The 24,119-nt window shown below is 40.2% G+C and overlaps 1 protein-coding gene across 2 annotated transcripts in view; it reads left to right on the top strand.

Moving 5' to 3' along the window:
- Positions 1 to 24,119, top strand: part of tgfbr2.L (transforming growth factor beta receptor 2 L homeolog) — a 61,126-nt gene that overhangs the window by 18,565 nt on the left and 18,442 nt on the right. For both annotated transcript variants that reach the window (XM_018267470.2, XM_018267471.2), the window contains exons 2-3: positions 22,103 to 22,229; positions 23,505 to 23,695. In XM_018267470.2, the coding sequence (XP_018122959.1) occupies positions 22,103 to 22,229; positions 23,505 to 23,695 (318 nt within the window). The remainder of the gene's footprint in view (positions 1 to 22,102; positions 22,230 to 23,504; positions 23,696 to 24,119) is intronic.

A 24,119-nucleotide genomic window follows, 5' to 3' on the forward strand; every position in this document is an offset into this window, starting at 1 on the left:
TAGTTTAAAGGGGTTGTTCACCTTTAAATTAACTTTTAATATGGTGGAGAGAATGATATTCTGAGATAATTTGTATTTGGTTTTAATTTTTTATTATTTGTGGTTTTTGAGTTCATTAGCTTTTTATTCAGCATCTCTCCAGTTTGCAGTTTCAGCAATCTGGTCGCTAGGGTCAAATTACCATAGCAACCATTCATTGATTTGAATAAGAGATTGGAATATGAATAGGAGACGAGTAATAAAAAGTAGCAATATCATCATTTTTAGCCTTACAGAGCATTTATTTTTAGGTAAGGTCAGTGACCCCCATTTGATAGCAGGAAAGAGCCAGAATAAGTAGTCAAATAATTCATAATCTCTAAAAAAGAAAAAATGAAGGCCAACAGAAAAGTGGCTTAGCATTAACCTTTCTATATCATACTAAAATTTAACTTAAAGGTGAACCACCCCTTTAAGTTCTTCCACATTTCTGTGTGCCCCTACTGGGGGAAGGCCGAGCAAATTCTTTGTCCCAAATTAATTCTGAATTAGAGGCAAGCTGCAGTTGCTACATTAATAATAGCTAATAGAAATTCAAAATTATTTTAGAGGTTCATGTGTGATACTGTTTGTCAGATTTTAATATCCTTTTAATAAGAAATATATATATATGTGGTGGTGTGGTGTTCGGTGGTGATCATGTGAAACTAAGAACAGTATAACTTAGTATAAATTAAGTAGGCATCATTTTATACTGAGATGCTTCTTGCATCTGTGAGTTCTAGGAGGTTAAACACAGCTGTATATACCCCCCTTTAAAACACTGCTTGGCAAACAAAGTAGGTGTAGATACTGTTTCATTTAGATGCTTACTGCAGATAACCTCCATATGATAACCTCAGTGTTGCCTTCTCAGACCCTACTGTTTCAGCTTACATTATCGCTGCTATGAGCTGTATCACCATAGCATCCACCATATTGGAATTCTTCCTCCAACTTTGTCTGCATTGGGTTGATGATGCGCTGTTCATTGAGACCTGTTCACCTTTGAAGAAGGCCAGGCCAGTCCTCTCTTGGAGCAAATGTGCATGGTCCTTGATGAAGGTGGTTGGCGATTTGTTTTCCGTTTTGGGGCCTTTCGAGGGATTTACTTCCCCTTTGAGTCCATGCCTCCCTAGTGCCTTGTCAGCTTGCAATGTTTTGAATGATGCATAAACTCTGCTGGAGGAAACACTCACGTAGCAGCCTCTGTTCAAGTATGCACAACTCAACTACATTTTAGGTGGGCAACACATTTAAACCTCTATGGATAAAGGTCATTAGATACTAGTTGACAGTACATATATTTTTTTTCAATAAACATTTATAAACATTTTTTCTCTTATTCTCTGAATATTGCAAAATACTTTTTCTTTTAGAATCAAATGTGTTTTACAGAATGCTTTGTGGAGGCCCTGTGGGAGTATAGATCCCCTAGGGAAAAACATTAATCTTGTAAGAGCAATTAAATCATTAATTTTATGTTGCAACTTGTTTTAGTAATCTGTAAAATGTGTTTTATGTGGTTTAAAATGGCCCTTTTTATGGTACTGTATGTTTAAGTGCCACGTAAAATAGCCTTAATGTGTCGCATAAAGCAGTGATTATTTGTAAGAGAACAGTGTGTTTAGGTGCAGTTTTGAAGCTCTTTATATTACAGTTATACAAGACCATTTATACATTCATGTAGAGCATGCTACTAATAAAAATGTCTTTTGGTTGGATTGCTGCATTAAAATGTAGTTCTCAAGGAACATAATCATTTAAATGTGCAGTTAAAATACTTTAACTGGGTCAAAGACAATTTATGTTTTCAGAAGTCACATTATAATCAGTACAATAGTCATTTCCAAAGTTCAAAGTAAACCACAACTTCAGGATTAGTGCTTCAAACGTGCTTTAAAGGGTTAGTTCAACTTTAAGTTAACTTTAAGTATGTTATAGAATTGGCAATACTAAGCAACGTTTCAATAGGTCTTCATTATTTATTTTTGGTAGTTTGGTAGTTTTTTAAATTATTTGCTGTCATTTGACTCTTTCCTTCTTTCAAATGGGGGTCATTGACCCCATCTAAAAACAAATGTTCTGTAAAGCTACACATTTTTTTTATTGTGTGGCAATAAACACTGAAGTTGAGCAGTTGATCCTGCTGTATTGCCTTTTTCCTTGTAAACTCTACTTCATTGGTTAAAGGGGTTGTTCCAATATGGTGGATTTTTGCTTTTTTTTTCAATTCAGTTGTTTTTAGATTTTTCCCCAGAAATAAAGACTTATTTCAATTACTTTCCATTATTTATTTTTTACTGTTTTTACAAAATCTAAGTTTAAAGTTGAATGTTCGTGTCTCTGGTGTTTCAGTGTGACAGCTCATTAATTCAGGTGCAGACTCTAAACTGCTACAATTTTGCAACATTTAGTTGATACATTTCTCAGCAGCATCTCTGTATTAGTAGTATTAGCAAATATTGTATCAATTCTAACAGAGAAACCCAGAGATTCTGCTCAGCAAGGACAAACATAAGAAATGTATCAACTAAATGTATCCATTTAGAACAGTTTACAGGATCGGCGACCCCCCTCCCAGAGCTGCTTCAGAAGGTGAAAAATGACACTTTATATTTCAAAATTAGAAAAACGTTCACACATAGAAAATAGAAAGTCATTGTAAAAAGTCATTATTTCTGATGAGCTATCTGAAAACAACTAGTTGTTTGAAGGTGAACAACCCCTTTAATACTATTGCACCCACGGCGGAGGAGCACACAAGAAAATTGGCAAGGTTTTGGGCCCTACTGGGCTCTTTCTCAAGCCTGAGATTGACCCATAATACACAGTGTAATATAGTGAAGGAAAGGGAATGGGAGGGGTGTGGTTATGGGTGGAGAGCAATTAAAGGAGAAGGAAACCCTTTCGGCGCGAAACCCCTCCCCCCGTAGGCCCCCTCCCTCCTCCACCCCAGCCTACCTCCCCCCCTAGGCAAATGCCCCTAACTTGTTAGTCACCCCTCCATGCAGGTCCTCTCTTGCCAAGTTCATGGACGCCATCTTCGTCCGATCGCTCTTCTTCCTGTATTTGGCGGCACATGCCCAGTAGGAGCCATTTGCCGATTATATCTATTACTCATGCGCCGAAAGTCACGAAGTTTCCGAAAAAAGAAATCGGAAACTTCATGAAATTTGGGTGCATGCACAGTAGATCCAACCAGCAAATGCCTCCTACTGCGCATGCGCCGCCAAACGCTGATCAGTACAGGAAGAAGAGCGCTCGGACGAAGATGTCGCCCGTGAACTTGGCAAGAGAGGACCTGCATGGAGGGGTGACTAACAAGTTAGGGGCATTTGCCCGGGTGTAGGGAGGTAGGCCGGGGGGGAGGAGGCCTACGGGGGGTAGGGGTATTGGTTTTGTGCCGAAAGGGTTTCCTTCTCCTTTAAATCCACAGGTTATGTAAAATGTGACCCTCCACTGCACATGAAAAGAGTCCTTATCCAGTCCTTAAATAATCCAAGTTTCACCATCCAATCTCTACACCCCATTTGTTTATCCAAAATATAGTGCCACACTTTCACATGAAAAAAGAAGGAATACAGTAAACAGTGTAGATGCATTATTCGTTGAATGGCAATACTTTTGCTATTGGAAACAAGTATTTCTTAATATTACCTTTACAGCACACTGCACCTCAACCTTTTGTAAGGTGTTCCTGCTGGTGGCAGTGTCAGCACTCAGTATCTTCTGTTTTTCTATTCAATAACCTTCAGAGAAAAAAAGGATGGTTAACACTCTTATAAATAGAGTATATTTCACTTGGTGCAAAATTCTAATATTTACAGGCATAATGGTTTAATTCCTGTGCCCAAAATAGGTCTATTGTACATAGGTCCTGGGTGCCCCTCTAATTTGGTTTCTTTGTCCTTGACTCTTGCCTGTCCATGACTTCTGCTGATTTACTGCCTGTACTGACCTTAGCCTGTTACTGACCATTCTTCTGAATCCTGACTTTGTACTGTGTTTACTGTTTGGTTTTGACCCCGGCCTGTACTACGACTACACTTTGCTCTAACCCCATTACTCCTGTTGCACATTCTGGTTCCTTTGTCTGCCCAGAACTCTCACCTTGGTTCTTGTGTGTAACATATTGTAGTAGCTATACAGGAATGCTCTTTAGAATTACATTTTCTTTTATTCAGCACATTTGAATAAAATTTGAGTATTTATCTCGAGTACCCCTTTAAACGAAAAATTGAGTGCCCCCGTAGTGAGTTGGCTGTATATGTATTATTTGCCTATAATAATGCAGTCGATTGTGATCTATAGTGAGTGAGGATCTGAATCCGTAGCATGCAGTTTTCACATACAGACAAAACAGAGCCACCGTACGCGTTATCTTGAATTAAATTTAATGAATTTAGAAATCAGTGACTAAAACTTCTCTATCTGACATAATCAGTTTTACGTTTTCAAGTATAGTTACCATCAAAATTCTCTTGCTTCTGCCTTTTACCTCGGGAGGAGCCCTTGGCTAATCGGATGCTGCCAGGTCTTATTAAGAGAGGTGCCAAGCGAAGGGTTGTAGACGAGCAAAGCGGCACAACAGTAAAGCAGAAGTCTTTTGGGCAGAAGGTCACAGTACAAGACGTAGGCAGAAAGCGAAGTCAAATCAGGCCAGATCGGGGCAAGCAGAGTACAGGCGGAGTCAGACAGGCAGGGGTCAAACCAGGAGATCAATCAGGAGGGATACAGATTAGAAGAGTCGGTTACCAGGCAGGGTCAGGATTTCAGAGATCAGAATTGTCAAAACAGGCAGGGGTCACAACAGGAATCAGATAATAGACAGAATAATCACTCAGAAGCACCAGGAACTCACAATATATGATCCTATAACGGGCAGTGAAAAATATATTCTGCCACTTTAAATACTTTAAATTTCATGCCATTGCGCGTTCGTGTCAATACGCGTGCCCTAAGAAGCCGGTATTTGAGACGAAGAGGAGCGGTGTGGGGGGCGTCCCTGCCACACCACTAGACCACCAGGGAGGTGATTTTTCACAGCAGTAAGTACTGAGTGCCAGTTGTAATAGTCTCATCTATCTCCCCACCTGGCACACAGAGGGTTACTTCACGTAATGTGTCACTCATACAAACGTTATTTATAGCGCACAGTAAAGGAAACCACTATAGAACAGTATTTTCAAGAGTTATCAAGCAAAATGGCAGATGTACAGGAAATGTAAGTAGGTGTAATGTTTTCTGGTTGTCGGTTGTATAGTGGCCCTATGATTTCGACTAAGGTTTAACAATTAGGCATAACAGAACAAAAAATGGGAAACAGAAAATAAGAAACAGCCAGTGCAGCATTTCCCCTTATATGCAAGGGGGAAAAATAGTAAAATGGGGTGGAAAATTATGACATTTCATTTGACTGAAGGGAATTAATTTATTTAAATCATACATTAGAATATGATACCTTTCAATTACAGTATTTTAAAATATGTATACCTGCTACAGTTTACCAGTTTGCTATTTGACTCCTTTGCTGCTATTGAGACAAATAGAGAAAATTACATGTTCTGCCATACAAGTTGTTGCTGTCCGGTTTCAACACTAAGGGAGGTTATTTATTAAAGTCTGAATGGCAAAAACACAAAAAAAGTTTTTTTTACTATAAAATACGAATTTCTAGTGTGGAAAAAAACGTTCGAGATTTATTATATCCTGAAGATGGTAAAGTCTGAATCTGAAAATCTGGCATCTCATACCTGCCAAGGTTGTATATAAGTCAATAGGAGAGGTCCCTATTCTATTTGGAAGTTTCTGTGGTCTGTACTGAAATTAGCCTGAAAATCTAAACTATTTAAGACTTTTTGGTAAAATATCTGAAAAAATCTGGCTTTTCGTGAAAAAGGCCAAAAAAAAATCAAGTAATTTGGGAAAAAACTGAGAAAAACTCGTACGATTCGGGTTTTCGCTTGATTTTATCGTGTATGTCCCTGACCCGATTAAATTATGCTTTTTTAATAATAAATAAGGTCCAATTGTGGATTATTTTTCTATTGCTATACTCAGAAAAATTTGGATTTTGATAAATATAGCCCCCACACATTTTCAAGCTAAACTAACATATCGTTTTCAACCTCTCTTTTAATCTACATGATATGGAATGTTTAGGGGGACCAAGAACTTGTGGTTGCTGCTTGCACTTTTCCTACACTACAGAAAAGATTCAGTGAGCATCCACAGGACAGGTGGCTTCTGCACAATGCTCTCCTTCTTCCTCCTTGTTTGTGAATAGCAAAGTGCCCCCGATAGACTGTAGGCTTGGAAATTGTTTTCTTCCATGCAAAAACAGCATTGTTTGCTTGCGTTTGGCTTTTAGTTTATCTTTATTACTCGAAAGCAGATTTTTGTAAAAACCCACAGCATGCTTTAGCTTAGAATTGCTGCATAGCTTTTATAATTAAATTATCCTAAGCAGTTCTGGTATTTTATTAATAGCCTTTCATGCTAGAGTTCTCCATATACTTTGTTCAAAGGTCACATATAGGACTGCTTAAAGGAGAAGGAAACCCCCTGGGTGCAAAAATCCCTCCCCCCTCCCCTGTGTTGCCCCCCTCCCTCCTCCACCCTGGCCTACCTGTCCACCCGGGCAAATGCCCCAAACTTGTTACTCACCTCTCTGCGCAGGTCCTTTCCACAGAGCACACAGGCGCCATCTTCTCCCAAGCGGTCTTCTTCCTGCTTTGACCGGCGTTTTTGGCGCATGCACAGCAGGAGCATTTACCGGGTACGGATCTACTGCGCATGCGCCGAATGTCACGAAGTTTTCCGATTTCACTTTGTGACATTCGGCACATGCACAGTAGATCCGTAAACATTCTATTGCCACATTTTGTGCAATTTTTTTCCCAGTGGAAATGTGATTTTTGTACTTAAATATTTTTCATCATGTCTGAGTTCATTAACTCTAAGGTTTTTAAATCGATGCAAGGTTGGAAAATCTATCATTGGTAAAAGACTGAAAATCTTTATAGTGGCCATCTAAGATAAACTGCATGACAATGGGGAATTGCCCATTAGTATTAAAAAAAATGTATGATTCTGATTAAAATATGGTTATTACTACATAATAAATTTACCTTTATATTTTATATATTCATTTATTTAACTTAAATTTCACACTGGTTTCACATTGTAATATCAGGAGAAACTAATACTGAAGAAATAAAACAGCAATGTTTAAATAAGATATGACTAAATAATTGGTTTGGAATGGATCACAAACACATTGAGTGAATGCTTTTCTGTAACCTTATAGCAAATGATAAAGGCACTTGTCTCTGCCTTTAGGCACCCACAAAAGAATATGTACAGATGTATTAACATGCTCTCAAGAAAATATGCAAGTGAATACACATGGATCATATTGCTCACCTGGGGATACATCTACTTGCTTTAAAGTGACTAGAGATGTCGCGAACTGTTCGCCGGCGAACTTGTTCGCGCGAACATCGGGTGTTCGCGCTCGCCGGAAGTTCGCGAACGTCGCGCGACGTTCGCCATTTTGGGTTCGCCATTGTTGGCGCTTTTTTTTGCCCTCTCACCCCAGACCAGCAGGTACATGGCAGCCAATCAGGAAGCTCTCCCCTGGACCACTCCCCTTCCCTATAAAAACCGAAGCCCTGCAGCGTTTTTTCACTCTGCCTGTGTGTGCTGAAGAGATAGTGTAGGGAGAGAGCTGCTGCCTGTTAGTGATTTCAGGGACAGTTGAAAGTTTGCTGGCTAGTAATCGTTTTGATACTGCTCTGTTATTGGAGGGACAGAAGTCTGCAGGGGTTTGAGGGACATTTTAGCTTAGGTAGCTTTGCTGGCTAGTAATCTACCTTCTACTGCAGTGCTCTGTATGTAGCTGCAGTGGGCAGCTGTCCTGCTTCTGATCTCATCTGCTGACTGCTGCAATAACAGTAGTCCTTGTAAGGACTGCTTTTATTTATTTTTTTGTTGTTTTACTACTACTACTACTACTACTACTATAAGAGCCCAGTGCTATTAGTCTAGCAGTGTTGGGGAGTGGGACTGGTGTGCTAATCTGCTGCTCCTAGTAGTTCAGCAGCACCAACTTTAATTTTTTTTTTTAATATTCATTTTTTTTTTATTTTACTTTTTTTTATTTTACTACCGCTGTAGTAGTGTATAAGTTGACCTTTTAGGCATTATTTGCCCTGTAGGCATTATTTGCACACTGTTTTCTTCAACCCGCCATCGAGCTGTGTGACCTTGTTCCCATTCTGTCTAAATATCCATAATATTACCGTCTCCAGAAAAAACACCGGAGTCACTTTTTCAAGCAGCCATAATATATTTTACGTAATCCGTATCCACCGCTGTAGTAGTGTATACGTTGGCCTTGTAGGCATTATTTGCACACTGTTTTCTTCAACCCGCCATCGAGCTGTGTGACCTTGTTCCCATTCTGTCTAAATATCCATAATATTACCGTCTCCAGAAAAAACACCGGAGTCACTTTTTTCAAGCAGCATTCATATATTTTACGTAATCCGTATCCACCGCTGTAGTAGTGTATACGTTGGCCTTGTAGGCATTATTTGCACACTGTTTTCTTCAACCCGCCATCGAGCTGTGTGACCTTGTTCCCATTCTGTCTAAATATCCATAATATTACCGTCTCCAGAAAAAACACCGGAGTCACTTTTTTCAAGCAGCATTCATATATTTTACGTAATCCGTATCCACCGCTGTAGTAGTGTATACGTTGGCCTTGTAGGCATTATTTGCACACTGTTTTCTTCAACCCGCCATCGAGCTGTGTGACCTTGTTCACATTCTGTCTAAATATCCATAATATTACCGTCTCCAGAAAAACACCGGAGTCACTTTTTTCAAGCAGCATTCATATATTTTACGTAATCCGTATCCACCGCTGTAGTAGTGTATACGTTGGCCTTGTAGGCATTATTTGCACACTGTTTTCTTCAACCCGCCATCGAGCTGTGTGACCTTGTTCCCATTCTGTCTAAATATCCATAATATTACCGTCTCCAGAAAAAACACCGGAGTCACTTTTTTCAAGCAGCATTCATATATTTTACGTAATCCGTATCCACCGCTGTAGTAGTGTATACGTTGGCCTTGTAGGCATTATTTGCACACTGTTTTCTTCAACCCGCCATCGAGCTGTGTGACCTTGTTCACATTCTGTCTAAATATCCATAATATTACCGTCTCCAGAAAAAACACCGGAGTCACTTTTTTCAAGCAGCATTCATATATTTTACGTAATCCGTATCCACCGCTGTAGTAGTGTATACGTTGGCCTTGTAGGCATTATTTGCACACTGTTTTCTTCAACCCGCCATCGAGCTGTGTGACCTTGTTCCCATTCTGTCTAAATATCCATAATATTACCGTCTCCAGAAAAAACACCGGAGTCACTTTTTTCAAGCAGCATTCATATATTTTACGTAATCCGTATCCACCGCTGTAGTAGTGTATACGTTGGCCTTGTAGGCATTATTTGCACACTGTTTTCTTCAACCCGCCATCGAGCTGTGTGACCTTGTTCCCATTCTGTCTAAATATCCATAATATTACCGTCTCCAGAAAAAACACCGGAGTCACTTTTTTCAAGCAGCCATAATATATTTTACGTAATCCGTATCCACCGCTGTAGTAGTGTATACGTTGGCCTTGTAGGCATTATTTGCACACTGTTTTCTTCAACCCGCCATCGAGCTGTGTGACCTTGTTCCCATTCTGTCTAAATATCCATAATATTACCGTCTCCAGAAAAAACACCGGAGTCACTTTTTTCAAGCAGCCATAATATATTTTACGTAATCCGTATCCACCGCTGTAGTAGTGTATACGTTGGCCTTGTAGGCATTATTTGCACACTGTTTTCTTCAACCCGCCATCGAGCTGTGTGACCTTGTTCACATTTTGTCTAAATATTGATAATATTATCGTCTCTAGAAAAACCACTTGAGTTACTTTTTTTCAAGCAGCATTCATATATTTTACGTAATCCGTATCCACCGCTGTAGTAGTGTATACGTTGACCTTGTAGGCATTATTTGCACACTGTTTTCTTCAACCCGCCATCGAGCTGTGTGACCTTGTTCACATTTTGTCTAAATATTGATAATATTATCGTCTCTAGAAAAACCACTTGAGTTACTTTTTTTCAAGCAGCATTCATATATTTTACGTAATCCGTATCCACCGCTGTAGTAGTGTATACGTTGACTTTGTAGGCATTATTTGCACAGTGTTTTCTTCAACCCGCCATCTAGCTGTGTGTATTATCGTTTCCAGAAAAACCAACTGAGTTTTTGTTGTTGTTGTTGTTTTTTTAAAAATAATGCCAGGCAAAGGCAGGCCGCCACGCAGAGGCCGTGCTAGGGGCCGTGCTGCTATGCAATCCTGTGGCCCTAGCAAATTGCCCAGTTTTAAAAAGCCAATGACCCTGAACTCCCAAAATGCTGAAGAGGTAGTTGACTGGCTTACACAGCACACCCCATCCTCTACCGTTTCTAACTTTACCACAACATCCTCCTCATCCTCCACTGCTATGGCCACCCCACGTAACACTTCCTCCACCACCGGTGCCCCTTCTTCACTGGGGTCAGAGGAGTTATTTTCCAATGAGTTTCTTGGACTGAGTAATGCGCAACCATTATTGCCAGAAGAAGATGAAGGAGATGAGGACCTTACACCAGATTTAATTCTGGCAGAGAACACGATAGAGATGGACATAATGAGTGATGAGGAGGAGGTCCCCGCTGCTGCTTCCTTCTGTGATGTGTCAGAAGAAATTGATGCATCTGAGGAGAATGATGATGAGGAGATTGATGTTTTGTGGGTGCCTAGTAGAAGAGAGCAAGAGGAGGGTAGTTCAGATGGAGAGACGGAGAGTCAGAGAGGAAGTAGGAGAATAAGACTTAGAAGAAGCAGGGAGGACAGCCCGCAGGGATCAGTAGGGCAACAACATGTATCGGCACCTGTGTTCAGCCGGCCAACGCACCCGCCATTGCCGCCAATACCGCCAACTCCGCCAACTTCTACTGTTACCGCCAGATCGCACACTTCCAAAAAGTCAGCAGTGTGGGATTTTTTTAATGTGTGTGCCTCTGACAAAAGCATTGTAATTTGCAATGAGTGCAGTCAGAAACTGAGCCTTGGTAAGCCCAACAGCCACATAGGTACAACTTCTATGCGAAGGCACATGAGCGGCAAGCACAAAGCACTTTGGGAGCAACACCTCAAAGGCAACAGGCAAACTAAAAGCCACACTCCTTCTGGTCCAGCATCTTACTGCTCTACCTCTGCTCTCCTTGACCCGTCTGAACCACCCTCCACTCCGCCTTCCACCTTGACCACCTGTTCCCATTCCCAGTCATCTGCCACCAGCCAAGTTTCTGTGAAGGCCATGTTTGAGCGTAAGAAGCCAATGTCTGACTGTCACCCCCTTGCCCGGCGTCTGACAGCTGGCTTGTCTGCACTCTTAGCCCGCCAGCTTTTACCATACCAGCTGGTGGACTCTGAGGCCTTCCGCAAATTTGTAGCAATTGGGACACCGCAGTGGAAGGTACCCAGCCGCAATTTTTTTTCTAAAAAGGGAATACCACACCTGTACCAACATGTGCAGAGCCAAGTTACCGCATCTCTGTCACTTAGTGTTGGGCCAAAGGTCCATATGACTACTGACGCATGGTCCTCCAAGCATGGTCAGGGCAGGTATGTCACCTACACTGCCCACTGGGTGAACTTGGTAATGGCTGGGAAGCAGGGAATGGGTAGCTCAACAACAACAGTGGAGTTGGTGTCACCGCCACGGATTGCACGCGGTTCTGCCACCACCTCTACTCCTCCATCGCTCTCTACCTCGTCTTCTTCTTCTTCTTACTCTGCTGCTGGGTCCTCCTTCTCCTCCTCCACACCTGTGCACCCCCAGCTCCCCCTAGGCTATTCGACGTGCCAGGTACGCCGTTGTCACGCTGTCTTGGGGATGACGTGCCTGGAAAGCAAAAACCATACCGGATCTGTACTCCTGTCATCTCTGCAGTCACAGGCCGATCGGTGGCTGACCCCACACCAACTGCAGATCGGAAAAGTGGTGTGTGACAATGGAAGCAATCTGTTGGCAGCGTTGAGACTAGGCAATTTAACACATGTGCCCTGCATGGCACATGTGTTAAATTTAATAGTCCAACGTTTTGTCTCCAAGTACCCAGGATTCCAGGACGTTCTCACCCAGTCCAGAAAGGTGTCGGCCCATTTCAGACGTTCCTACACAGCCATGGCACGCCTTGCTGACATTCAGCAGCGCTACAACATGCCAGTCAGGCGTTTGATTTCTGACAGCCACTCGCTGGAATTCAACGCTCCTTATGTTGGAACGTCTGCTGCAACAACAAAGGGCCGTCAACGAGTACCTTTTTGAACTGGGTGGTAGGACTGGATCTGCACAGCTGGGGATTTTTTTCCCCCGTTACTGGGTGCTTATGCGCGATGCCTGCAGGCTCATGCGACCTTTTGAAGAGGTGACAAATATGGTCAGTCGCACCGAAGGCACCATCAGCGACCTAATACCCTTCGCTTTCTTCCTGGAGCGTGCCGTGCGACGAGTGACAGATGAGGCTGTAGACCAGCGTGACGAGGAGCTGGAAGCGCACGATTTCTGGTCGGAATCACCAGAACGAACCCAGGCACCTGCTGCAACGCAGGGAGAGGTGCCAGAAGTGGAGTCAGAGGAGGAAGGTGGCTTTGTGGAGGAGGAGGAGGAGGACCAACAGGAGCAGGCTTCCCAGGGGGCTAGTGGTGACCTTTTGGGGACCCCTGGTCTTGTACGTGGCTGGGGGGAGGAGACCGTGGATGATGCAGTCCTTGATAATGAGGAAGCGGAGATGGATAGCTCTGCATCCAACCTTGTGAGAATGGGGTCTTTCATGCTGTCATGCCTGTTGAAGGACCCCCGTATCAAGAGGCTTAAGGAGAAGGACCTGTACTGGGTCGCAACGCTACTAGACCCTCGGTACAAGCATAAAGTGTCAGAAATGTTACCAACATACCACAAGTCCGAAAAGATGCGGCATTTACAAACCAGCCTGCAAAACATGTTGTACAATGCTTTTAAGGGTGATGTCACTTCAGGAACTCATCAACATTCCAGGGGCAGAGGTGCCAGTAATCCTGCCACGAGCACACCTGCAAGGACAAAGCCCTTTGGCCAGTCTGTAACGTCAGACATGCAAATGTTTTTCTGTCCAAGGCAGCGCCACAACCCTTCTGGATCCACCCTCAAAGAACGCCTCGACCGGCAGGTAGCGGACTACCTGGCATTAACTGCAGATATCGACACTCTGAGGAGCGATGAACCCCTGGACTACTGGGTGCGCAGGCTTGATCTGTGGCCAGAGCTGTCACAATTTGCCATGAACCTCTTGTCTTGCCCAGCCTCAAGTGTGCTCTCAGAAAGGACCTTCAGTGCAGCAGGAGGGATTGTAACTGAGAAGAGAACTCGCCTAGGTCACAAAAGTGTCGATTACCTGACCTTTATTAAAATGAATGAGGGGTGGATCTCGGAGGGTTACTGCACGCCGGAAGACTTGTTCTGACTTCTATGCAGCTGTCCTTCTCTTCAAGCCTCATGACTCCACACACAGCTGTCCTTTAGCGTCCTCCTCCTCCCTCCGCCACCGTTACAAACTAGGGTGCAAACCCTACTGGTTTAATTTTTTCTGGCCTCTGTGCTTCAGTGGCTGCGACCAAAAAAATGCCTATTTTCTGCATTTATATGACATAATTTTTCTGGCCTCTGTGCTTCAGTGGCTGCAACCAAAAAAATTTATATTTTCAGCATTTATATGGCATAATTTTTCTGTCAACTGTGCTTCAGTGGCTGCGACCAAACAAATGCATATTTTCAGCATTTATATGGCATAATTTTTCTGGCCTCTGTGCTTCAGTGGCTGCAACCAAAAAAATTACTATTTTCAGCATTTATATGGCATAATTTTTCTGGCAACTGTGCTTCAGTGGCTGCGACCAAAAAAATGCATATTTTCTGCATTTATATGGCATAATTTTTCTGGCCTCTGTGCTTCAGTGGCTGCAACCAAAAAAATTTATATTTTCAGCATTTATATGGCATAATTTTTCTGTCAACTGTGCTTCAGTGGCTGCGACCAAAAAAATGCATATTTTCTGCATTTATATGGCATAATTTTTCTGGCCTCTGTGCTTCAGTGGCTGCAACCAAAAAAATTTATATTTTCAGCATTTATATGGCATAATTTTTCTGGCAACTGTGCTTCAGTGGCTGCGACCAAAAAAATGACTATTTTCAGCATTTATATGGCATATTTTTTCTGGCCTCTGTGCTTCAGTGGCTGTGGCCAAAAAAACTGGGCAAACAATGCCTACAAGGTCAACGACGTTGACCTTGTAGGCATTGTTTGCCCAGTTTTTTTGGCCACAGCCACTGAAGCACAGAGGCCAGAAAAAATATGCCATATAAATGCTGAAAATAGTCATTTTTTGCCATACGTTGACTCAACGTATATGGCAAAAAATGACTATTTTCAGCATTTATGTGGCATATTTTTTCTGGCAACTGTGCTTCAGTGGCTGCAACCAAAAAAACTGGGCAAACAATGTCTACAAGGTCAACGTATGGCGAAAAATTACTATTTTCAGCATTTATATGGCATATTTTTTCTGGCAACTGTGCTTCAGTGGCTGCGTCCAAAAAAACTGGGCAAACAATGTCTACAAGGTCAACGTATGGCGAAAAATGACTATTTTCAGCATTTATATGGCATATTTTTTCTGGCAACTGTGCTTCAGTGGCTGCGTCCAAAAAAACTGGGCAAACAATGCCTACAAGGTCAACGTATGGCAGTTGTTTAAAGAGAACAGTAGATTACTAGCCAGCAAAGCTACCTAAGCTAAAATGTCCCTCAAATCCCTGCAGACTTCTGTCCCTCCAATACAGAGCAGTATCAAGCAGATTACTAGCCAGCAAACTTACTATCATCTGTCCCTGAAATCACTAACAGCTCTCCCCCTACACTATCTCTTCCAAGCACACACAGGCAGATTTTTCAGATACATTTTTGCCCTTGATCCCCCTCTGGCATGCCACTGTCCAGGTCGTTGCACCCTTTAAACAACTTTAAAATCATTTTTCTGGCCAGAAATGTCTTTTCTAGATGTTAAAGTTCGCCTTCCCATTGAAGTCTATGGGGTTCGCGAACCGTTCGCGAACCGCTCGCATTTTTGCGCAAGTTCGCGAATATGTTCGCGAACTTTTTTTCCGACGTTCGCTACATCCCTAAAAGTGACATCATTTTACCTATGTTCTAAGCATGAATATCTTATGTTTAACAATAGAACGGTGCCTTGTATGCGGTCACTCAGCTCCTTTTATCCAGTTGTTTTCATTTTGAATTACTTTTTTTTTAGGAGACTTAAAAGAGGACATATCATGAAAAGAATTAACATTTAAATTTACTTTCCCCATTAAAAAATAAACTTCTTTCTAATATACAGGTATGGGACCTGTTATCCAGAATGCTCGGGACCTGGGGCTTTCCAGATAATGGATCTTTCTGTAATTTGGATCTTCATATATTTAGTCTACTAGAAAATCATGTAAAAATTAAATAAACCCAATAGGCTTGTTTTGGTTCCAATAAGGGTTAAATATATCTTAGTTTGGATCAAGTACAAGGTACTGTTTTATTATTACAGAGAAAAGGGGAATTATTGTTAAAGATTTGGATTATTTGGATAAAATGGAGTCTATGGGAGACAAGCATTCAGTAATTCTGGATAACAGGTTTCCGGATAATGAATCCTATACTTGTACTCTAATTTATTAATATTTTATTTAAAAAAATTAAGGAAAATGAAAATTAGTAATTAAAAGCCACATTTTGGGCAACCCCCCAGTGATTATAATCACTTACCTGATACCCCAGTTCAGTGCTCCTTTTAGCATTGGCCTGGGGTTTCTCAGAACATTCTCTCTATATTTAGAGACCTATAATGCACATTCTTGTCTTTTTTTATGGAGCACAATGTATATTTACTGAATATTGCATACTATCCAACTGTCCCAATTTGAGCAGGACAGTCCCGCTTTTGACAGCTCAACCCGCAGTTCCAGCTTGTTACTGAAATGTCCCGACTATCTGTTTGATCTCCTGCACTGAACAGCCCAAAAAAGGTACAACGTTTCTAATTTAATTGGCTTTTGGCAGAGAGCCCAAAATAGCTACAAAGTGCACTTGGAGATGGAATTAAAAATGTAGATATTGTCTTATATATCATAGTAAGAGAACCTGTTGCAAAATCAGGTAGCGGATAGTTTATAGAAACATTTTTAGGACAAAATAGATATCTTTTTGCTGATTACTTTATACCAAGGTATTTGCTTCTTCTTTTTCATTTCATGAAATCATCGGAACATATTTTGAGTCCAGCTTTTTGGCTTGGTAACTCCAAACCAGCATCACTTACACATCCTCTTAGCAATATGGATTCCACCCACAGCATACAAGTATTGAGGGTCTAGATTTAAATATATTGGAAATGATGTGTGGTTTTCATTGTTAAGGAGATCAGTTGCACCACATTGCCTACTAGATGCTGGCATATGGAGAATTTATAGCTTGGCAGCCAGGATATGTACTGCATTGCTTTGTCTTGGAACTGATATACTGGGTGGGAGATAGGCAGGCATGCACCTGTATGATTCCATTGCTGGTATTATGATACTATGATACCACCTGTCAGCATCACATATGTGTAAATAAAATAATACTACAGACTGCAGGCGCATGGTGGCAAAATGTCAGGCTTAGTGCCTCATAGAAACGTAAATAACATTTTGGGGGATGGTTTGGGGCCATTGGCATGCTAGGGCTGTAAACTCCCAATGGTCGTGTTGAATTCAGTCTGAAAGGGGATCTAAACTCCAAAAAAAAAAATTGATGTAAACTTATAGTACTTTTCTGAGTACTTTTGCAATGTACATTTTTGTTTTTATTGATTTCTGAGATATTAGCCGCTTTAGATAGTTTTATACTGCTAGGTAGGCTTCAGCTCAGCAGCTCTCTTTGAAGGCCGAGAGTATCAGCAACTCTCACTGTCTCTTCATTTTCTAGGTTCCTTTAACTGATGCTGCTTCTCAGTTGAGCCAAAAGCCTGGCATTAGCAGTATAAACAGCAAATATCTCACAGTCTGAATATAAATGTGCTCCAAGCTCGTGTTTTGGGTGTAGATCACCTTTAAAGGAATTGTTCAAGGTAAAAATAAAAACTGGGTGAATAGTTGTATGTGCAAAATAAAAAATGTTTCTAATAGAGTTAGTTAGCCAAAAACATAATGTATAAAGGCAGGAGTGACTGGATGTGTAACATAATAGCCAGAACACAACTTCCTGCTTTTCATATCTCTTGGTTTCCACTGTTTGGTTACCAGGCAGTAACTAATCCATGACTTGAGGGGGGTGGGCAAATGGGTCATAACTGTTGCTTTTGAGCTAAATGCTGAGGATAAATTGCAAACTCACTGAACAGTTATAAAGAAAATTGAGTGAAGGCTGCGCTGTTGCACGAATAGTAGGGTCAGGGAAAGCAGCACCAAAAAATAGTGGATCCACACTTCCACTGTGAGTAATAAAAGTCAGCAAGAGAGGTGCGCTAATTAACCTTATAACTCCTTAAACACAGGCACCTAAAATGAAAAGAAACTACTAGGCTCTTCCTAGAAATAACTTTGATGTTAGAACTACTCACAATCGTGATCCTCAAACAAGAGCGTGTAGAGTATTCTTTTTAAGCAGGGTATATACGATGTTGTAGCGTGCGATGTTTCTGAAGGAAAAGAGACGCTACAGATGGTGAAGAATCGTTAGAGATCCGACTTAGACCCTGCGGGTCCTAAGGACTTACCAGACTGCCGTCAGAAGAGAGCGTTGGAAGACTCGCAAAGAGATCGCTCGATGCCGAAGTGTTTCCCAGGCGCTGTTTAGACACCGTTCCCTGAGTTCAGGCAGCCTTGCTCACCCGCTGCGCGTCCGCAAACTCTGCTGTTTCTCGTCCCACAGTCAGTCAGCTCACCTCCGGTGCCGTGCGAAGGTTAAATAAGTGATTGGAGTTATTTCTAGGAAGAGCCGAACGTACTACTCTATGTGTAGTTTCTTTTCATTTTAGGTGCCTGTGTTTAAGGAGTTATAAGGTTAATTAGCGCACCTCTCTTGCTGACTTTTATCACTGAACAGTTATGTTCCATGTACCTGACTGACCCAGAGTTATAGAGCTGAAAAACAGGAAGTTGGGTTTTGGTTATTATATTAGACATCCAGTCACTCCAGCCTTTATACATTACATTTTTGCCTAACAAACTATATTAGAAACCTTTTTTATTTTGCACATAAAATCTATTTCCCCAGTTTTTACTTGTACATTGAACTGTTCCTTTAAGGCATCTAGATCTATAGTCCTGCATTGTCGTCTTTTATCTTTTGGTTATGGTGCATATCTCTCAGACAAGGCCTCTATTCTCACTGAATTTAACTGCAGGTCTGTCACTTATGTACATCATGAGAATATCCTGTTTTTTGCTTTTTTATATTTATTTATTATGTGTCCGGGGGTGTTTATAGCATTGTAGATCCTTTCTCACTTTGGAATGGGGGAACAATTCTATGGTACAGTTGTTACAAAGCATGTGTAAAACATTTGTGAACGGCCTATAAAAAATCCTTAGGTCCATAATCTTTTGTACATGTATAGCCATGGAGTCAGGAAACAGTTATTTTTTTTATATTCATCTTTAAGAAGCCACCCCTGTAGTCAAAATGCTAGATTGTTTGTTCCAAGAAACGAGTCCTTCTCTCAGTGTGTAGGCTCATTTCAACACCTTGGCAAGATTCTTTGGAATGTAATGGACCAAGCCCTAAGACACTTCGCTAAAACAGTATTTCATTCATTGGTCTGACATACAGAACTCCTCGCCCAGTACAGCATGGCCTGTTCAATGGGTACCTTGTGTTTTAGTCAGAAACAGTTTGTGTGGTTCCCTCTTATGACAGAGTGCAGTTAGATTAAATATATTATATGTACCGTCCCACACTCTTCTATTAATGTGCTATTTGGTGTAAAAAACAGATTTTAGGTGTTGTAGCACTTTCCAAAGCAAACCACTAACAGTCATTCACTATTGCCTATAATTTAAAAGCTAACAAAAATGACATTACATTACAAGTAAAACTTTCAGTCTGACCCTATGCATTTTCCCAGCATTCTTCATCTGCACAAACTGTGAGGAAGTTGAACTACGTAATATAGTAGATTATTTTGTTGGGCTATAAATAGAAGTTTTATAGAGACCTATAGTACATGGCAGAATTGTAGCTTAGCCATACTTCAGCCATATTGTTATTTACAGCTAAAAGTATACAGTCATTGTTGTTTTTCATAAGCCCTGTAAGTTACAGACAAAGTCCATCAAGTTCAACCCCTCCAAATGAAAACCCATTCTCCATAGACACACCCCTCATACCCTCACATAAATAATATATACCCATACCTATACTAACTATAGAATTTAGTATCATAGTTAAATAGTTACATAACTGTTACATAGCTGTTTACATCTAAAAAGGGATCATATCAGCCACTAACACATCTTGGTTTTTCTAGATTGTGCTATCACCAACGACCAAGCAGACTTTATAGGGCACATTTACTATAGAGCAAATTGTGTTTTTCTGACGAATTTTCGCTGAAAAGACAATTCGCAGTGACACGAGAAACACACTTGTCGTTGGAGAACTTTCTCTGCATTTCGCATAATATCCTGTATTACAAAAAAGTCATAAGCAAGAGTCAAAACGCTGGCGTGTTTTCATATTTAAAGTGGGATTATGTTTGCAAGTTGTAACTGTTAAATATATCTTGTTTACACTTTTTTAACATTTGAAACCAATGCCATATTTGTTTAGGGTGGGCTCACAATAGAGGATCTCTGCCTTCATTTGCTTCCAATAAAAATTGACCACTTCCAGCAATTTCACCAACATCACTAATAAATACTTACAAATGACCTTTATATACCCACTGGATTTAAAATGACGTAAATTTAAAATGAAGTAAGTTATTGAAGTTTCGCTAGGAAGAAAGTAACGCTAGAGAAAATGTTGACTTTTAAATATTTTCCGATGTTTTAAAAGTCATATGTAAATGCAACTGCATTTGAAATCAGTTTTAATCATGTTCCAATAGTCAGAATCACAAGTGCAAAGTATAGGATCAGACAGGTACTGTCAATAACAATTCCACTTACAAATTACTTTAAAAACAATGAAAATTTATGAACTAATATAGGATTGTTAGAATTACAAAAATAATATTTTTAGATTTGCATCCCTTAACAAGTTCTGCTTTATTTATTTGGTTTAAACTACAACTTGCATGCAAATCAAGTCACACTCAGACCTTAAATTGTCCTTAGTGTGCCAAAACACAATGTATGTACACTGTATAATGCCCCAAAGAGTCTGGAATCCTTGCTCTATTCATTTTTCAGCCTATTAAGTTGCAGGTGGGTTTTCTTTCCATGTTTATCATTTCAGAGAAGCATGTTATTTAAGGTGTGTGCCAATATAGTAGTATCTTATCTGGGATTTGATTAGCTATACTAAATATTTTATAGTTGATATGGAAAGTGTTAAGCTACGTGTATTACTTTTGTGTTTGTGATGCATTTTGGTTTCCTCCCACATAAGGAACAATTTGAGTCATAGCAGCACAGACAAATGTAAATGTGAGTGAGTTATTCCTGTTTCTGTAATGCTGTTATCTGCAGTGTTTGGCAGGAGTAGAACACTTTGCAGAACAATTTAAGGAGAATGTGTAAGTTATACATCTATTATACAGCCCCCACACCACTATCCCCTAAAAATATTCATTGTATGTGGCCCTGTAGTACAAACATGTGCAAATGTAGGCAGCACAGGCAGTCACTGCAGGCATCCATTGCGTGGTTGGTTCTGAAACCCAGTAAAATTCAGCACACACTGTTACAGTTCAACATTAAGGCTTCCATGTACAGCAAGTCTGATGCAACACATTCTTTTCACGATCCATATTCTTTTGGGGGAATGCACAAAATGTAGGTTGTGATAATTCAGCATTTTAAAATTAAATTATTTGGACAAGTATGGGATCCATTATTCTGAAATCTGTTATCCGAAAAGCTCTGAATTACGGAACTGCCATCTCCCATAGACTCCATTTTATAATCCAAATTTTTCTTTGTAATAATAAAACAGCAACTTTACTGGATACAAACTAAGATATCATTAATCCTTTATTGGAAGCAAAAACCAGCCTAATGGGTAATGGGTTAAATGATTTTCTAGTAGACTTAAGGTGTGAAGAATTACGGAAAGATCCCTATCCAGTTCATACCTGTATTTAGTATTCAGTCTAAAACGGAATTCAGAATGCCTTAACAGCAGAAATGTAACGGGTTCTAATGTGTGCATAAACTTTTAGCAATCATGAGTGCAGTCTAATAAGCCATCAAATTAATCAAAGAATACAAGCAAAATGCTATTGATGTACTGGGGCAATGCTCTTGTGTTATTGGAAATTATATCTTGTATATTTTTCTATAAATTGTAAATGTAGCTGCTCAATGAACTTAATGGATTGTTACTGTCACACAACATAAAATCTGATGCACTGAAATTAAAGAATGAGGGTACTAGTGTTGCTGATTCTATGTTTGTATTTTATGCATATATTTGTTTTCAATGAACCTACACCGTTACATAAAGATTTTTTAGAAATTTGGACATTCAGACCTACAAAATCCCCAAAAGTAGCACTGTAATATAATATATTTGTGCACATTTTAAATGATAGTGTAGCTAAACTTACTAGGTCTTTAGATAGAAGATATACTAATCAGTTGTGATAATCTCATTAATACTGCAGTTCTTTGGTGATGAGAATCCACACCCAAACAAACGATTTCTCTCTTTGTTTACAGGTTCTAGTCGTTTATGCAAGTTTTGTGATGAGATGCCGACAAACTGCAGCGGTAGAGACGTATGCAAGATCAACTGTGATGTGACCACTTCTTGTGAAGATCCAGAAGAAGTTTGTGTAGCGATATGGTAAATACACAGAAATAGTAAATGATACACATATTACATAAAGAGACGGATTTTCATATACAGTTAAACATTTAAATAGGGAATAATGTACATCTTATTGCAAAATGTAAGGACATTAGAAAACATCAGGGAGTAATTTATTCTAGAGTAATAACCCATAGCAATCAGTAATACATTATGAGAGGTGAGCTTTAGCAAGTGTGATGAATGCAAATATATGATAGGTTGCTATGGCTTTGCTACTCCGGGGTACTATGTTTTGTAAATAAACCTACTGAGTGTTCTCATAATTGTATTTTTAAATTAATTATTATTTATACATTACCAATATATTTTGTATGCTTTGCTGAGGGTATATATCAGTTACATCAGTACCTGTCTCAGTAGAATTTATATTCTAAAGTCCCTGTTACATAAATATTCACATTTGTGGGGAATAGGTGGATTGGGGGCAGGAAAGGAGCAGCTCAGGGGAGGGTCTAATTCCTGTGTGTAATGGGAGCAGCAATTGAGGCTTAAAAGGCTGGTTTGAGTAGCAAAGCATTTCAGTGAGGTTTGGGATTCACAGGGAATTACTAATTTACAGGCAGGTGCATTGCCTGTAGATTTGTAATACTAGCCCTGGGCCTAGCTAATGATTTTATGAGGATCCAATTAACCTGCCTGTATTATAGGAGTGTGGGAAGAAGCCCGAGTACCAGAAGGAAGCACACAGAAGCATGGATAGACATATAAAGTCCTGGCGAACTTAGGAGTAGAACCTAGGATCCTAGTGCTGAAAGGCAGCAGTGTGATTTGGCATTCAGGCTACTATTCAGTACTCTTGGATTGACCTGAGCAGTTTTCCCTGTCATTTCAGCAAATATGATAACCCAATTACTAGTGATGCACCCAATCCAGTATTCGGCCAAGATTTAAAATCATGTGACTTTTTGTCATAAAACAAAGCAAGTGTGCAGATTTTCTCTTCGGTTCGGTATTCAGACGAATCTTTCACAAAGGTTTTGGGAGTTTGGCCGAATCCAAAATAGTGAATTCGATGCATCCCTACCAGTTTACATTGTTTTTGCATTTTTAAGGCATTTCAGACCAAGCAGCAGTTTTTGTTAGATTAATGAACATATTTGATGCAGTATGGCAACAGGTAGGTAGGTAAGAGCCTTTACACACCAACTGTAACTTCACATGCAGGGTATAGGGTACGGTGTTGTCTTAAATTCATCACTAAAGTTTCATAGGTCAGAAAACAAAGTAATAATCTTTCTTTGTGTGTAGGAGGATGAATAACCAGAATGCAACTATAGAAACTATGTGCTACAATCTTACAAATGATCTGTTTGGCCACAAGCTGGAAACCCACAACGAGTGTATTATGCAGAAAATAAAGTCTCCTGGGGAAACTCTGTACATTTGTGCGTGCTTGGAAGAAGAGTGCAATGAACAAATAGTCTTCACAGATGACAATGGTATGCAAAGGATCTGCCTAATAGCTTTCTAAACACAGCATTTTTGCACCCTTACATAGTGCTAATACGCATTCATTTGACCAGAGGTGGAAAAGGTCATTTTCTTTTAAAGGAGATGTAACCCCAAATATTGCATAAGAAAAGTAAACTCTAAGCAGTTTTCTAACATACATTATGCGGATTATTTATTAAGGTTAGAGTCCATGAAAATACGAGTTTTCGAGAGATTTTTTGAGTCTTTTAAAAAAATAAGCTCCCATTTTTCAAGATTTATAATATCCCGACCCTGGAAATAGCTTGAAATACACCATCTAAAACCTGTCGAGGTTATGTAGGAATTAATGGCACAGTTCCCTTGAACCATTTGAAGATGGTAATAGCTTTTGTGATGTTCAAGTTTTTTTCGGAGGGTTTTGCCCGAAAA

The sequence above is a fragment of the Xenopus laevis genome, chromosome 6L (assembly GCF_017654675.1).
Source record: "Xenopus laevis strain J_2021 chromosome 6L, Xenopus_laevis_v10.1, whole genome shotgun sequence".
Lineage (NCBI taxonomy): Eukaryota > Metazoa > Chordata > Amphibia > Anura > Pipidae > Xenopus > Xenopus laevis.